Source organism: Pavona decussata, unplaced genomic scaffold (assembly GCF_977016875.1).
Source record: "Pavona decussata unplaced genomic scaffold, jaPavDecu1.1 SCAFFOLD_49, whole genome shotgun sequence".
NCBI lineage: Eukaryota > Metazoa > Cnidaria > Anthozoa > Scleractinia > Agariciidae > Pavona > Pavona decussata.
The window spans coordinates 1,683,136-1,700,048 of record NW_028145471.1 but is presented as its reverse complement, the minus strand read 5'-3'; the positions used below and the strand labels follow the sequence as shown (position 1 = coordinate 1,700,048).

General features: G+C 36.0%; 1 protein-coding gene and 1 pseudogene across 2 annotated transcripts in view; both read left to right on the top strand.

Moving 5' to 3' along the window:
* The window catches only part of LOC146481571 (uncharacterized), a 150,889-nt pseudogene that overhangs the window by 97,801 nt on the left and 36,175 nt on the right, over positions 1 to 16,913 (top strand). The window lies entirely within an intron of this gene.
* The window catches only part of LOC146481572 (pancreatic lipase-related protein 2-like), a 41,389-nt gene continuing 28,603 nt past the window's right edge, over positions 4,128 to 16,913 (top strand). Inside the window, exons 1-4 of the mRNA XM_085108224.1 lie at positions 4,128 to 4,194; positions 5,655 to 6,191; positions 6,602 to 6,772; positions 6,879 to 7,100. Coding sequence (XP_084964350.1) covers positions 4,128 to 4,194; positions 5,655 to 6,191; positions 6,602 to 6,772; positions 6,879 to 7,100 — 997 coding nt within the window. The remainder of the gene's footprint in view (positions 4,195 to 5,654; positions 6,192 to 6,601; positions 6,773 to 6,878; positions 7,101 to 16,913) is intronic.

The following is a 16,913-nucleotide window of genomic DNA, read 5'->3' as shown; positions in this document are numbered from 1 at the left end:
TAATTTGTTTTGGTTGTAATCAAGGCTTGCTTATTTATTAGCGACTGAACTTTTGAGGTTATTTAACACATCTACATGCTTAATTTTGGTTAATTGAAATTTAGATGACGTATGATTTGGAAACTCACGAAAAGATTTAGGAGTGTTTAGAATTTGCGAGGCTAAGCTAGGACTAATTGCGACTAAAGTGGCTATTTAAAAAATTGTCAATTTTTTTCTTGAAAGTTGACGTAACATATATCATACACCATGGTTTCGTTAATGGTGGGAACCTTCAATACAACATTTGCATGGTGAGTTCTAACAAAAAGCCTTCGTGATGTCCAAGAAAAAGTAGACGAAGTTCTCTTTACCCAGTAAAGAGTATGTTGGAGAAGAATATTTTACTTATGAAGTATAGGGAGTCATTTTGAATCAAAGATACCTGGTGTCATGTCTTATAGGAACAAGACTCAAACCTTTTCATAGCATTATCAGCACAGATTACATCAGAGTGCTTTTAGGACAGAATTCATAGCTAGTTATCATAAAATTTATTAACGTCAATGTTTGTTTCAGACTTTTTCCAGCTGCTTTTATCTTCCCAAAGCCATTAACTCTACATTTAAGTAATGATGCATAATGAAATCATTCAGGACATGGATTTTGTGATACTTGCTTTTATAGGCTGGAAACTCAAGCGCTACTGGATCTCTCTCATAAGACCAAATCTGGCAAGATGGAAAATTACTGAGTATTCGCTATCTTCATTTTGTGATGCCGTTGAAAATTATCGAAAGTGTGATTAAAATGATTCTCATTTTTTCTTGTTTAAAGCTAAAATTCATGAGTCAAAATTTTTTGTAGACCTGTTACAACCCTCGAAAAGGAAAAACTATGAAAGCGTTGTTGAAATAATTCCAAAATGTTCCTCTAAAATGATAGCCTCTGGGAATATGCAGTGTTTGTTTTAACAGGTTAATAGTTTTCCCACGAGACTGAAATTTCTCTTATATCAGGTTTTCCCAGGTTTTCCTAGGTTTTTCTAGCGGTTTGTTCATCAAATGGCGAGCGGTAACAAAGTCAAGCAGTAAAGTTCAATTGGAATAGGTAACGTCACTGGTCTGGTGTTCTAACTTGCTAACTTGAACGGTTTTAATTATAACATTCCTTGCATCCAATTAATGGAAAAATGTCATTTTGGCCTGTATTCATGCCTTTTTCAACATGTTTGTTTGGGCAAAATGGTCTATTTTTTTCCCGCGAGACGTTCAGATACCTTGCCAGAAAAAGATTCTAAAAGCCAATTTCAAAAAAAGTTAAAACCAAAAGGCAGCCTTATATTTCTTAAAGTTTCAACTTGAATATCCTCTGCGTCAATTATATTTCATGACCTGTGGGGACAACTGGGCAAACAAACCATTTACCTTTTGAGATTGTTAGATCAAATTTAATAGATCAGCTTTCGAGGCCAAATCAGTCATTTTGACTGATTTGTAAAATGCATAAACAATTCTTGACATTTTCGAGAAGAACGAAAATTCCAAAGTTAAATAGAATCAATTCAAGTTTTAAATGAAAAAAAAAAAATGGAATATTTAAATTACTCAGCTTTCTCGACATGAGAGTACAAAACGAAGGCGTACATTTCTTATGATAAAAGTGCACATTTTTTGGCGGACAATGCTCTAGGTATTTATCTGCTATTTCTATACTTTGAGGAAAAGTAACACTTTGTTAAATTTCATTGTTATTATAAGAATAAATCCTTGAAACGGTATTTGTATTACTTGCCTTACTAGCAAGTCTTTCCTGATCGCTAAGAACAATTTTTTCCCAGTTCGGCCTATACTGGAGACCATTATCTTAATTAATGATGAATTCCTTCCAGTTGGGCCTAACAAGTGTGACGTCTTGATCATTGGACCAAGACTCAATTCAAGAAGTGAGGAATTTTTCTTACTGATTCTGCATGGTCATGGTACACAACAGCACAGTCACGTTACATTAGAGTAGAATAGTCTTAAGAGAGATTCATACAAAATTATCACAGAATCTGTTGACGTCTTTTTTTGGGTTAAGAAATTTTTCCAGCTGCTTTAATCTGCCAAAAGCCATTCACTTTATATTTAAATCAAGGTGCATAATGAAATAATTTAAGACATCGATTTCTTGAGAATTGTTATTATCAGCTTAGAAACTCCAACGGTCGGGACTACTGTACCTCTCAGAAGACAAAACCTCGTAAGTTGAGAAATTTATCATTTTCGGTTTCATTTGTGTTATTGTTGAAAATTTTCTTAAGTGTGTTTAAAATATTGTCATGTTTTCTTTATATCTGAAGTCCCTTTCTTTCCTTTCCTTTCCTTTTAATGCGGTGCTACATTTCTGACCCCTAATATTGTGAAAGACGTCCTGTTTGACGAATCTGGCTAGCTAGTCATTTTACATGACGCATATGCTTTTCAAGTTTTTTTTTTTATCTTAAAGAAGCAACCAAAAATTGTGGGGGGTTTATATTTGTATTGGCGTTGTCGTTTACATTCATCGTTTGAAATCTAGAAGGCCAGGATATTACCCCGTTGCCTTTTCCTGTATTTCAGTAGCTAGTTGGAAATCTTCAGAGAACGAAAACACACTCCTTGGATTTATAAGGTGGTCCTTGTCATTATAAGAAACCCTATTTTACATGTTGACACAGAAAACGTGTTTCCTATTTCCTTGAAAGTTAAAAGTCATAATTACCCCACCTTTTAAAAGTAAGTCCAGGTGAGATTTTCTTTACATTTCTAACTATAGTATAAACACTGAAAAATGGCCTCTCTGAACTCTTGGCTATGCAACTCTTGGCGTTGAAATGCAATAACGCATAGCAAAGTGCTTGGAAATAATTTCAAAATTACTGATAAAAAAGAGCAAGCCCTCATTTTTACATTCAGTGTTGAACAACAGATGTGATTCGTTAGTAATATCAATTGGCTATTTTGAGTTATTTCGAATTTTCGCTGAAAGTCAACATGAGAAATTCATATACTTTAAGCCTGATTCATTCGCTCAACGTGGGATTGGTGTATACAGCTTTAGGCTCTCTCACGACAGCCGATTCAATTAATTTTCATGTCGCTTCGTCAATATCGGTTGTTTTTTTTAAGGGTAAATAAGCAGCTAGCTGATGAAAAATAAATCATTTCTAAGCTCTTTCGAACCTTGGTTAAGGTGAATACTATCTAGAAACAAACAAACAAACAAACAAACAAACAAACAAACAAACAGAAAAAATAAAAATATTCAGTTTTATTATGGATTATGTACCGTTGGTACGAAAATCGGCACTCGTTCGCTTTTATGAGGTCTCTACAACGCTTGAACAGGATCGTGTAAAAATAAACAAATAAAAATGTTTCAGGACGGTTTTATAAGGTTGAATAAAGAGACGGTATTGCATGGCGTCAATTCATACGCTATGAAATGTAAAGTACATCCAGCTAATTTTTTGATGGCCAAGCAAAATACTTCTTCTTACGGCAATTGCCTGGGTACATTAATGAACGTGGTCATTTCGGTCTCACTTAACCCATAACCGTTTCAGAAGCCGTAGAGATTGGCTAAAATATGAGCAAAGGGAGCAAAATTATCGATAAGCAAGCATTTTATTTAACCATCGAACTTTCCAAGTCATTGTGCCCGGTTCCGGACCACTGGGGTATTACTCATGAATTTCTAGTAACGGATAGAGCTCTCTGGGAATTTTTTGACTGTATTTTTGTAACTTTTATTATGTGGTATGGTGTTAGCCTTGCATGCTAAATCGTTATTTCGTCACGTTTTGGCCTGTTATTGTGGTATTTCCCTATTCTGCCGTATCAGTGCAGTTCCTGATAGCTCCCAAGCCCTCAAACTGCCATTTAATTTCTTATATCAAGGCATACAAGGCTTTTTATTTCTTGTATCAGCTTTTTATAATTGCTAGCTTTCAACTAAATTAAGGACTCGGAACACTACTGCAGACACGTTTTTAGAATTCAGAACAATCCTATAAATCAGAACACTGGCTGATAGTGCCTTGACTCACTGTTGTCGCTTCAATGACGACTTTTACTGAGATATTGAAAATGTTTCTTTATCTTTAGGTGATTTGTGACCAAACCATGCAGATTTCGCATTTGATGAAGGGGTCATTTTTCCTCTGTTTCCTTGTTGACGGCTCATTCTCTGGTAAGTGATACCTCATTTCAAAGTTTAACAACTCACTCTCCTAAGGAACATGCCTTTAAAAGGAAGTTTGTTATTGTTGCTTTCGCCAGGTTCATTAAATAACAAAGTGACGCTTACGTCCATTTACAGCCACTTCATAAGTGGCGTTCCTCTTAAGATCATCAAAATCTGTTTTGCTTCAAATCTTGCATTTAAACTATACATTGTCCAATTTTTTTTATTTATAAAAATGTTGGTAACATTACAAACTCTTAAAATTAAAGGCAAGGATGAATACTACCATACTAAAATGTTATTTTTTATGTTTCCAAATAGTTGTTTCAAGTAGTAAAAACAGCAACTTTTACCAACTCACCTTCACAGCTCGTTTCTTTCATTTAATGCTACAATATTGCCACGTAGCTAGTTTATTACCCCCAAATTATTACAGCATGTCAGTCGTTTCACTGCGATTTGTGACCAATTACCCGCTATTATTCGATTTCCATTGGCGACATATTCGGGCAAATATTTCCTTCCTCTCGCCATCACAACGAAGTTAAAGCCTCCTTAACCTGGTTGAGGTCAACTGCATCAGTCGTTGTTGGATTTTTCAAAAAGCAGTTTTACTTTCCTGCAAAAATTTTGTCTATGTTTGTCCACTACTCGTCAAAATAGGTTACAAACCTTTGTTGACCAGTCATTCCTGTGCGCCAGTGACACCACTCAATGGGGCCATTCGTGTGTCCGTACGGCTAATCAAAAAGTCCGCTACACGAAAGTTACAGCAAATCTATTTTGTGACCAATTTGCCTTAAGATTAAACTAGGAAGACATATCTCTATATGATTTTCGTAGTTTTTGTTCTGTATTTGATTACTATTTGGTCGATTTTGGTTATTTTCTGATTTTTTTTTTTTTTTTGAAGTCAAGAAGTACAAGATGGCGGATCCAACATGGTCGCCAGTTTGAGATTGTCATGCTATAACGGTGTTATACGACGTCACCACTTCTCCTTAAAGACGTACTACCTAGCCTTTCATTCGTGTTGTCATACCTTTTATTACTGGGAAGTTAAATAGGTAGGGCGAAATCTCTCCTTCCCCTGGCCCAGGAAGACCAAAAACAGTCACGCTTTTGATAGCCAGACGGTTATGGTAGATATTTTCCGTGGGTGTAAAGCTTAAAACAGCGGACATCGTTCAACATGCGAGGTCGGTTGATGTGCTGTTAAAACATCTGAAAGACTGCCCTAAATTTAAACTGGGAAATTTTGGCTCGTTTCTGGCCATACAAAACAAGGTAACTACTGGCCTCAAATTGCTGAACAAAGATGCTGACGATACTGTTGCATGTTTTTCACCTATTTTTAGCAGATGTGACAACCTAGAAAAACCAACGTATTGTTAAAGTTTACTTCATCTCTTTTTCAAATTTGCTTTACAACTACGTTTTCTTTTCCTTATTGTTTCATGTTTAAGCCACCGAAGAAGTTTGCTATGGCAAGTATGGCTGTTTCAGTCACGCTTCACCCTTCGACGACACAGCTGTAAAGCTTCCCCAGAGTCCTTCCGGGATTGGGACGATCTTTAAGCTTTACACAAGATCCAACCGCGATAACCATCAGCTCATTGATGACGACGACGAAGGAAAACTCCAAAGGTCAAATTTTGACATATCTAAAAGAACAATCGTTATTGTTCATGGGTTAGCTGGCAAGAGTTTGGAAATCTGGGGCAAACGAATGATAGATGCACTTTTAGACCGTGAAGATTGCAATGTGATTCTTGTTGAATGGTTCGATGGAGCGGCACTACCGTACAGTCAGGCTGCTGGAAACACTCGGCTTGTTGGGGTTCAGATAGCAGAGCTTATAAAGTTCTTAATCTCAAGTAATTCTGGTTCTTCCAACTGGGCAGATCGGTTCTACATTGTGGGTTTCAGTCTTGGTGGACAGGTAGCTGGGTATGCTGGACGACATCTCCGGGTTGGAGGAATGATATTAGGTCGAATAACTGGTTAGAATAAAAATCTTCTTCTTCTGCTGTGTGTTTTTAAAAATTTCTTTCTTTCTTTCTCTTTTTTTCCTCCCTTCCTTCCTTCCTTCCTTCCTTCCTTCCTTCCTTCCTTCCTTCCTTCCTTGCTTCCTTCCTTCCTTCCTTCTTTCCTTCCTTCTTTCCTTCCTTCCTTCCTTCCTTCCTTCCTTCCTTCCTTCCTTCCTTCCTTGCTTCCTTCCTTGCTTCCTTCCTTCCTTCCTTCCTTCCTTCCTTCCTTCCTTCCTTCCTTCCTTCCTTCCTTCCTTCCTTCCTTCCTTCCTTCCTTCCTTCCTTCCTTTATTTCTTTAACTTATTTTAAAGACTATTTAATAATTTAACTGGCGTTAAGGTAGTATAAAAATAAACACCCAGTTGCTTTGGATTTATTTCAGGATTAGATCCAGCTGGGCCATTGTTCAATTTCAAAGATCCTGCAGTTCGACTCGATCCAACTGACGCTGAATACGTAGACGTCATTCACACAGATCTGGTTGGGAGTCAGCAGCTTGTTGGCCACATAGACTTTTTACCCAATGGTGGGTATAGCCAGCCTGGATGTTATGGTAAGTTGTATTTATTTACTTCTAAGGGGTATGAGTAACTGATTCTTGCAAACGATCCTAAAAGCAGTGTTAACGTGAATTACGTATCCTTTTATTCACAATGCAGGCATACCGTTCTGTGACCATCTGAGAGCCCCAGAATATTACATTGCTTCTGTGCAGAACACATGCTCGTGGAGGGCCTATCCATGCGAAAAGTACTGGTACTTTTGGATGGGTTGGTGCAAGAGTTGCCATGGTGAATGTCCTTCACTCGGATACGCCGCTGATCGCACAAAGAAGACTGGGGCACATTTCTTAGAAACAACCTCAGGATCTCCATTTTGTGGTAATTACGCTTATTATTATCTTCACTTCCAAATACAATCATGAAAATAGTTTTAGGTTACCATTAGATAATTTTACTATAAGAAGATACATGAAAAAGTGGAGAAAGTCAATTCCATTGGTTCACGGATTGAATGAATGAATGAATGGATGACTTTTTTTGTTATAATTTTACTTTCCTTAGTTGAACTCTGTTTTAGTTGCCTATATATATTCAACCTATGTCTTGTAAAACTGAGCTGAGTTAAATAAATCATCTTGTCTTGTCTTGTCTTATAAATGAATGGTCAATAAGTAGATGAGAAAGTGGCTGACTCGCTGACTTACTTACTGACTGACTGTCGGACTGACTAGCTGACTAACTGACTAACTAACTGACTGACTGACTGAATAACTGACTGACTAACTTAATAACTAACTGACTGCCCGACTGACTGTCTGAATGACTGACTGACTGACTGACTGACTGACTGACTAACTGACTGACTGACTGACTGGCAGACTGACTGACTGACCGAACGACAGACTGACCGACTGACCGACTGACCGACTGACAAAACGATCGCCCAATCGACGTTCCAGCGGACGAATGAACGAACGGAAGAAAGAACGACACAAGTGCGGACGGACGAATAAATCGGTAAGCGAGACAGCGAGAAACTGATGTCTTGAACGAATGCATGTTTGCAGGAATTTGTGTCGTTAATAACAGTTGCATTTTGATTTATTTTCAGGCTTGTCCTGAAAGGCAACAGCAGCTGAGATATATACAATGGTATAGGGTTATTGATTATTTTATTTGTTTATTTTTGCCATTTGCTCATTCCTTTATGACTGCGGAGGTTCAGATGAGCAGTTGCTAGATGATTCGCTTCGGTTTTATTACAAGCATTTTCAAATTACTGGAGGCCAATATAACTGGAAAGAAACACAACTAAAAAAAAACGTTTAAAGTCTACTAACGTGTTGTTGCAGGGTCAAAGGCTTCAAGTGTCCTGTTGCATCTAATGGCTTATTACTTTAAAATTAAAATGTAATTGAGATACGGATAGTTATAAAGTATGGGAAACAAAGAACTGGAGACGGGAATTGTGTAAACCTGTAAAGGTGAAAACAATAAACAATCTCAGCTTGACTTTCACGTTTTTTTATCTGTTTGTATTTATAACCAAACATTATGTCAAAAGCTTAGTGTCATTTATGTTGATATAATGATGCTATTGTATCCGTTGCAAATAGTGGCTTCTCTGATGGTTGTTTACCAAATGCGCGTCAAATATGAGCCAATAATAACAGAGCGCGGTGGCGTCGCTGGCACAATAGCCTGGTTTTAACTACATTACAGCCCTATTATCTTTCACCACCGTGGGATTCAACACCTTAATAATATGCGGTAAATCTTTCTCTGATTTAAGTTAATTTCCTTTCTTCCCTTTTCTACCACTTTAGTCGTCACTGCTAAGCGTGTCACTCTAGTTTGTTTTTGTTTTTGTTCTTTTCTTTGTTTTTTTGGTTATGGGCGATCCTTGTGTACTGCTCCTTGGACATTCTTTTATTCGTCGTTTGACAATGTACACTATCTGAAACGGACACGATATAAATGTACACGATATGAAACTAGACTGTTTACAGTCCCCCTATTTTTCCGTGGGATTCTCGAGACCGGTACGCTTCGATGGAACCGCCGCCATCTTGGTTTGTAAAAGTGAGCACGATCTGGGGAGAGTGTCTAGATCGCGCTCGCCTTTACAAACCAAAATGGCGGCGGTTCCATCGAAGCATACCGGTCTCGAGAATCCCACGGAAAAATAGGGGGACTGTGAACAGTCTAATATGAAACGAACAGGAAAGGGGGCATCATAGCTAAATTTGTACTATGGAAAGTATCGAACGCACTCCTATAATCTCCATGAGATTACAACTAGCCAAAAAAGCTGTAGTAGTTTAGTTCAAATAATCAGTTTAACAGTGGTAAAATGGAGTTTGCTTTCCAAATTGATAACCACAGTTCTAGTCTGTGCACATCAACCCGCATCTCAAGAAAAAAATTCCGCCGTGTACCCGCCGGCCGTTTACAGGCTACAGCTAACCAAGTATATCGTTAGTCACGCAATTCTTGTGAAAATGTAGAGCAAAATGGAAACTAAAAAATAACACAAACAAAGGTTAATAGGCAAAAACTTTGAGGGTGAACAAAATTTGGATTATCAGGTTGATTACTTTACTACGAGATTAGAGGTGGACGCGAGTCTGTGACGGCCTGGACCATCGCTTTTTACGCAAGAAAATTTTTCTTTAACTACTCCAGTTTAAGAAGAAGTTAAATTAGGAAACCTACGTTTTTTCTTTATCTACTACGAATTAAGGTTAATTTAATTTTTCTGTTCTTGAAGAAATTAAATTTCTGCGAAAACTCCAAAATCTCGCAGGAGAAATTGGGTTAAACCAATTCTTTAATTCAGAGTAGTGCGAAACTACCTTATTTACAAGCGAAACGATTATTTGGCGATAAGGTCTCAGAAGGTATTCATTCCCCTTTCGACTTCAGTAGCGTCACAAATTTCTAAACCTAAATTAAAGACATTTAGTATTTTTGCTACAAAAGCTTACAAATTGGAGATGATTTAGAAAAAAGAAGGCCCAAATGAAATAAGATTAAAAGATGCTCCAAACAAGCAAAAAAAAAAAAAAAATAGCCAAGAAATTATTTTTCCTGCAGAAAACAAAGGTGTCATTATAAGGCCGTTTTTACTGTAAATGAGACAGACGCATTTAACGTCTGACGACTTTAACGTCTTTAGTTAAGTGCATCCTTTAGACGCAATTAACAGACGACTTTAACGTCTCAGACGTTGAATGCGTCTAGTATAAAAACGAGACGCCCTTTAATACTGGGACGCATTTAGCCCTGACTCGTCCACAGACGACTGGCACGAGTTAGAAATCGAGGCTTAGCGCTTAAACAATATGGCGGCCAAGAAGAATTTGAAGGAGTCTCGGGGCAGAAAGTGGAGTGAAGTTGAGCTTAGTTCTACTATTATGCGTCCCGTTTTTATAGCAGACGGCTTTAACGTCTCAGACCTTAAATGCCTCTGGACGACTTTAACGTCTCTAACATAAAAACGGCCAAAATTCTCTAAGTTTCAAAAAATACACACTCGAGAGTAACATACAAGTTTGCGCCTACTTAACAATTAGTACTGATTTGAGGGAAGCTGAAATTTAACCTATTTAAATCATGATGTTTGTAGCTACAAAAGAAATTTATTAGATGCGGAAAAAGCAAATTTTTGTTTACTTTGAAAACCATATATTAAGACTTTGTTGGTCAAAATAAAAGGCATAAAACTGGGGTTGTAAAGCTGTAATATTTCGCGTTCTTTGTGTAACCAATACTATTTTAACAGGTTTTGTAATTGCGTTTCTTTGAGAACGTTTAAAGATTGAATTTCTGTTGTAGAAACTATGACTATCACTTGTCATAGATGAATAGAACATTTAGTTCACCCGTCTTCAGTTCAAGACGATCCTACAGAAATCTGTAACTCTCACGAAAGCTAACTCGAAGAACATCAAAGAAACTCGAGTCTACAAACACGATAGTGCGACATCCGCTGCCCTGTCTTCAAGGGCAATGATTTATTTGGCGATAATTAAGGTCTCACAAGGTATTCATTAATTCCCCGTTAGAGTTTGTGCTAGCTTTCCACCAACGTCAAAATTTGTAAACCAAAAATGTGAGGCAATTTAGTATTTTATTCTATTTTAAATCGTGTGAAGCTACTGAGCAAAATGTTTCGATGTGAAAACGTAAGCTTTCCATGACTTTGGAAATGCTATGAAATAATAATTTGTTGGTGATACAAAAGGCATAAAACTGGGCTTGTAAAGCTTTAATATTTTCCTTTCTTTATGTATTGAATGCTATTTAGACAGGTTTGTTAATTGCGTTTGTTTGTAATAATAGAGCGCTGGAGAAAACGTTTACAGATTAAATTTTTGTTATAGAAACTTTGACAATTACTTTTCGAAAATGAATAGAACATTAAGTTCACCCATCTTCAGCTCAAGAGCCGAGCCTACAGAAATCGCAAATCTCGTGGAAGCTAAAGAGAATATTAAAGAAATTCCAATCTTCATACGGGAGCAAGTCCCTGCTCGTGGATTATCAGAATAGTGCAAAACTGCTTTGTCTCTTTCAAATGCGCAATGAGTTATTTGGCTATAAGTTCTCAAAAAGTATTCATTTCCCGTTAGAATTTAGGCTAGATGTTCAACAACCTCGCAAATTTATGGATGTGAAAAAATACATTTAATTATTTTAGCGACAACAGCTAACGAATTGGAGATGAGGTGGCAAAGAAATTTCAATAGAAAGCGAAAAAATAAGAAGTGAATTTAGATTGCTGGAGAGTTTCAACTTATGGGATGATCGATAATGATACAGATCAGAGATTGACAGTGAAAATGCACCAGAATGATGAAGATTTTCACGAAGTAAGCGTCCCGTGCGCAGAAAATAATTTCCTTCTCTGCGTTTCAACTGTTTTATAATTATTGTGGCAAGCTGAGTTTGTTTATCCTCTTGTAACTCATTCTTTTATAAGCCAAGCAAATTTATTACTTCTGGAACGGAAAGCAAATTTTGCGGCTCGTGAACTTTGTAAAACTCATAGCAAAACTTCTTACTTACTCCGTAGTTGTAAGTAAGAAAACCACTGATTAATGAGGGAATAAAACTGACACTGTATACTTGTATAATATTAATGTTTTTCCCTGTTTGTGTATAACCATTTTCTTTTCTAATGTGTATGATAGTTACTGTTGCTTGTTACATAACAACTATACTATTCTTGAAAAAAAAATGTTTCTATTCAGCACACGGCAGACTTCTATTTTCTTGTATAAATAAGCGAATGGAAATAGACAGTATTTTGATTGGTAGTGGCTTCAACGTTTCCTATTGATTTGGTTGAAGTTAGACTTGAGCTCTGTTTTCCCTGATATTTTTTTCTTTCTTTCTTCGAATTGTATTTGTGTGTTGTTTTGCATTTGTTTTTTGGCATTGCAAGGTTAAAATATAAAATAACATTTTTGAATCAACTCATCAGTCTGAATAGATTACAAACTTTTCTTGCCGACATGTTGTCGAGGCGTTTGATCAGTGACAGACTTTGACAAATGATTTGCCCTTCTTAATAACACTAGCAATGAATGCAAATATATGAAACATATATTTTGAACTGCGGATGAAAGGTCAAATAGAAGAAAGATCCTCGCAGTTAGTACGCAACTTAAGCAGTTGCAAAAAGGAAGCCTGAAAAAATTTAGGCTTGAACGTTCAAGGCTGATTTTTTTTTTTGCACAATTTAATTACACTGAGTAATTGGCGATGGGAATTAAGTAGTTAGATATTTGAGGGTATCAACTCACGTTTCAAAAAATGATAAAAAATCCCATACAAATCCTTATAAATCCAATATTTTTCTACCTCCTGCAACGGAGACGCCATAAACCACACATTATCTCACCCTAATAATGCATTCAAAACCATTGGAATGGCAATTGAAGCCAATAATGTCCCCAAAAAACCTCCTGATTGTGTCTTAGTTGGTTTAATTACAATCTGTCCACCAGTATGTATTGCATTGACAATTTGCTTCTTTTGTGCTTCAGTGAGCCAATCTTTGTATTTTATTAATTGATCAATTTTATTTTGAGGAATGAGGAAACCACCAACTTGTCCTCTACCAAATATTTTATTGACTCCCACATTTGCAAGTCCAGAAAGTGCTCCAGTAGCTAATGGTCCAACTGCTTTCGTTGCCATTGGTAGTAATTTTGTGCCAATTTTGAATAATGATGACCAAAGACTGCCTCCTTGTTGTACAGCTTTTTGTATCTGTGTTTTGCTTATTTTAATATCTGCTCCAGTTTTGTTTTGCATTGCCTTTTTCAACCTATTTATTTGTGTTTTGGTTAACATCAGCTGATCCGGACCAGTTAATTCAGAATATAATAATCTTATTGTTATTGCTGAATTGTTTTTTAATGCTTTTGCTAGTTTATCTTTTTGCCCAATTGATAGTGTTAATCCATGTGAATGATAAGTTGTCATATCTTTTATATAACTAACGTTACATTAAAAATTTATTCCATTTATCGAAACAATAGTTTGCCATCCTTCTGGATGAGTTCAGCTTCTTGCTCGTATAATGTCAATGCATAAACTGAATATGCAGTTGCAGTTGTACCAGATAATTCATAGTGGAATGTCAGCTCTGTGGTACCATCTTTGATATCCATTTTTTGTTTTGTTAAATCGAAATACAAGAATGGGAATAGTGTTTTGAAGTTATTGATATTCAACAAAGTCCCCTGACTGTATTCATTATTTGCATGCACATATTTGAGGACATCTCTGTAAACTCGAGTCAAATCAGCCTCTGGAGTGTAATGTACATCAGGATATTCATTGCCATTAGCCACAGATAAATGACAATTTAGCAATGTTCTGGGATCTGTTGATACACTAAATGTATTGTACAAAAATGGATTTACTGTTTGTGCAGCAAGATTTGCATCATTGATAATGAAAACAAACACATGTCTTGGCTTTGAAATCCCACTTGTTATCTGAAAATGGCCACTTCTTTGTGTTGATGAGTTGCTTCTTTCCACATTTTCACGCAAATAAACCCATTTATGTGGCTTCAAAAACTGACTCACATACAGTGATTGCCCCTCTGAATTGAAAGTTATTCTTGGTACAATCAACTCCATTCTGGTAATAATTACACGACAATCAGCCCCAGCTTGCCATATTAGAATAGTATCAGATTCGATCTGCAAATTTAATTCCAATCTTGTTGATGGTAATAACTCATCCAATAGATTCTTGATATTAACACAATGATTTGCATCATTACAATCATATACCATTTTACCATTCAATCTTACATCAAAATCATGTATAAGACTGTGTGAACCATTTACAATACCATTATGGTCTTCAGCTGCTATATTTCCATTTTGCATTGTTTGGACTTTAAAACCAACTGATATTCTTGCATTATACCAATCAAATGGTGTTACTTCTCCTGTGTTGTCAACAACAAAACGATAACCATCTTTCTTTTGTGACCTATTATTTCCTGGATTACCAGTATTCAATGGTGTCTCCAATTGGAAGAAGACATCTTCGTATCTCTCAATGTATTTTGGATTTCTGAATGATTTCATTTATACAGATATGTTACATTATTTTCATTTTCTCCTTCTTTTGAGTTTTCCACCAGATATCATCTGATTGACTCTCTCAGCTATTTGAAAATCACTCAGTGGCTGCTCCATTTTTGGTTGGCTCATTGTCACTGATTTTGTTTTGGAAGGTTGTTTTTTGCTCAATAATTGAATTATTTTATCACCTGCTTTATTACCAGCAAACTCACCAGTTTTCGTGAATGCTTTTTCAGCTGCAGTTTTGGCTCCTTTTTTAGCTAATTCTTTTGCTGTTTTTCCGAAAAGTTTTGATCCAGCTGATCTGAAAACATCCATAATTCCTTCGCCATGGATATGTTTCATCGCATAACGACCCAATTCTGGGTCAAAACGTGGCTTAAATTCACTTTGTCGTACCATATATTGATATATTATATTAAACTAGACCTGAGAATCAAGCTCATGAACCAGTCAATGCCATTTAAGTCAATTGGCCGACCCAAAGCGTCAGTCACTGTTATCCCCATTTCTGAAATAATTGATTTGGAAACTGGGCTGAATAATGCTCTTTTTGGCTCAAAAGTAAAGGGATAACTCCTTGTTAAATTGTCAGTAGGTATCATTATCAGTGTATTTGTGAATCGTCCATCACTGAGGCTATCAGTTATTATATCACAATTAATGTCCAAAACGTCAATATCATTGGTAATATTTGGCAATTTTGTCCCATGTTCAGTTTGGTTAATTAACTTTGGTTCAAATCCAATAAGCGCTCCAAAATTAGAGTTTCTAATATCAAGCTTCCATTGGTTGTCTAGCTCAATGACAACTCTATATGATGAAAGCACAAAATATAGATTGATGCCCTTGCTGAAAGATGGTTTATCTTCATTTTGAATTATTGATTGAGTGATATAATCATCAAGATCATCATATGAATACATTCCATCAACAAATGTGATTGTCTTCCATTTTGTACCATTATCTGGGCTGTATTTTATTGTATTATTGTTGTATCCTGCATTGACATTATGCCACGAGTATGTCATTGAAACTCGATCAACAGCTAGCTCATGTCTCATTGTTGTGTCAAGCTTCAATGGTGGATCAAATTTGATAATAAAGTCTTCAGGCCGACTTCGGCCTATTTTTTGTCGGTTAACAGATGAAATATGTATCGCCCTTTCTTGCATATATTATTTGATTATATATTGTTGCAATAAATCAATGAGTTGTTTGTTGTTTATCAAGCCAAGTTGATTCAATTTATGGGCTATTTGTGAAAATTCCTCTTTGACTCCATTATTGCCAGCCAAAATGGATCCACCAAGCAATTCCATTCTGTCAATCAAATCATTAGCATCATTGAAATAAACAACACCAGAGCCCAATTTCTTGAATTTTTTGCTGGATTTATGGATTGGAATCTCACTGAGTTGGTTCAATTCATCAAATACCATTTTGGCAATATCACTGTATTTCTTCTTTGAATTAAATCTCTTGGTCAATAAATCGATTGTATCGAAATCAACCTTTTTGTCCATAACTTTGCGTTTATCTTTTGTTGCCACAAGTCTGAGTTGTCCCATTAATTTTGGAATATCAATCATCAGTCCACCATATTTCCCAGAAGATGATATTTTGTATGCATTTCTCTTTGGTTGAGTATAACCAGAACCTTTTTTGATGGTTTTCATTCCTTCTGGGATTATTTTAATGCGCCCTCTGTATTTTTGCAATAATTTTATATCTTCATCTATTTTATCAATTTTGTCTTTATTCTTGGTCTTTCCTTGGCCCTTGGATAAAGGACCCTTCTTTATTCCAAGTTTTTTCAACATCTTGCCAATATTAGCATCGTAATCCTTGATGTCAATATCTCCTTGCATAGAAGCTTGGAGAACAGAACTCGGAGGTGCAAGATCGTATTGCATCAATTTTTGGAACTCATCATCATCAAAACCAGCATCCAAATTTGACATTGCTGGTTGATAGCCAATTGGTAGCTTTGCTTCTGGTAATTGTGGTTGTGGTTTGGTTTCTGGTTGATAAGTTAACATAGCAATGTCTTCCAAACCTGAAGTCAACGCTTTTTGGTTTTTCTCCAATTGTTCAATCAGTTTGCCTTGTTTTTCATCAATTGTTTGTTTTGTTTCCTCTTGAGCTTTAATAATTGGTTTGAAAGTTTCTGATAAACCTTGTTGTAAATCTTGTTTATCATGCTTGTACTCCTTCAATGTATCTCTAACTTGTTTGGTTATTGTTCCAGCCTTAATCTTGGCCTCAGATAGTTGTTTTAATCTTTGTAGATCCATTATATTATTAACTTATATAATGTATTGATATACATGAAAATCCCCAATTATGACAGACATGATAAAAACACTAATTTCAAAAGATTGTATGGTTACATGCCAAGTGACACGTTTCGGATGCTAATATGTGGTAATTCAGGATCTGGAAAGACAAATTTATTGTACCATATGCTGATGAAACCACTTTTGTATTATGATAGAATACATTTATATGCCAAAAATTTGGAGCAACAAAAATACAAGGATATGCTACAAACATTGACTGATATATCAAATAG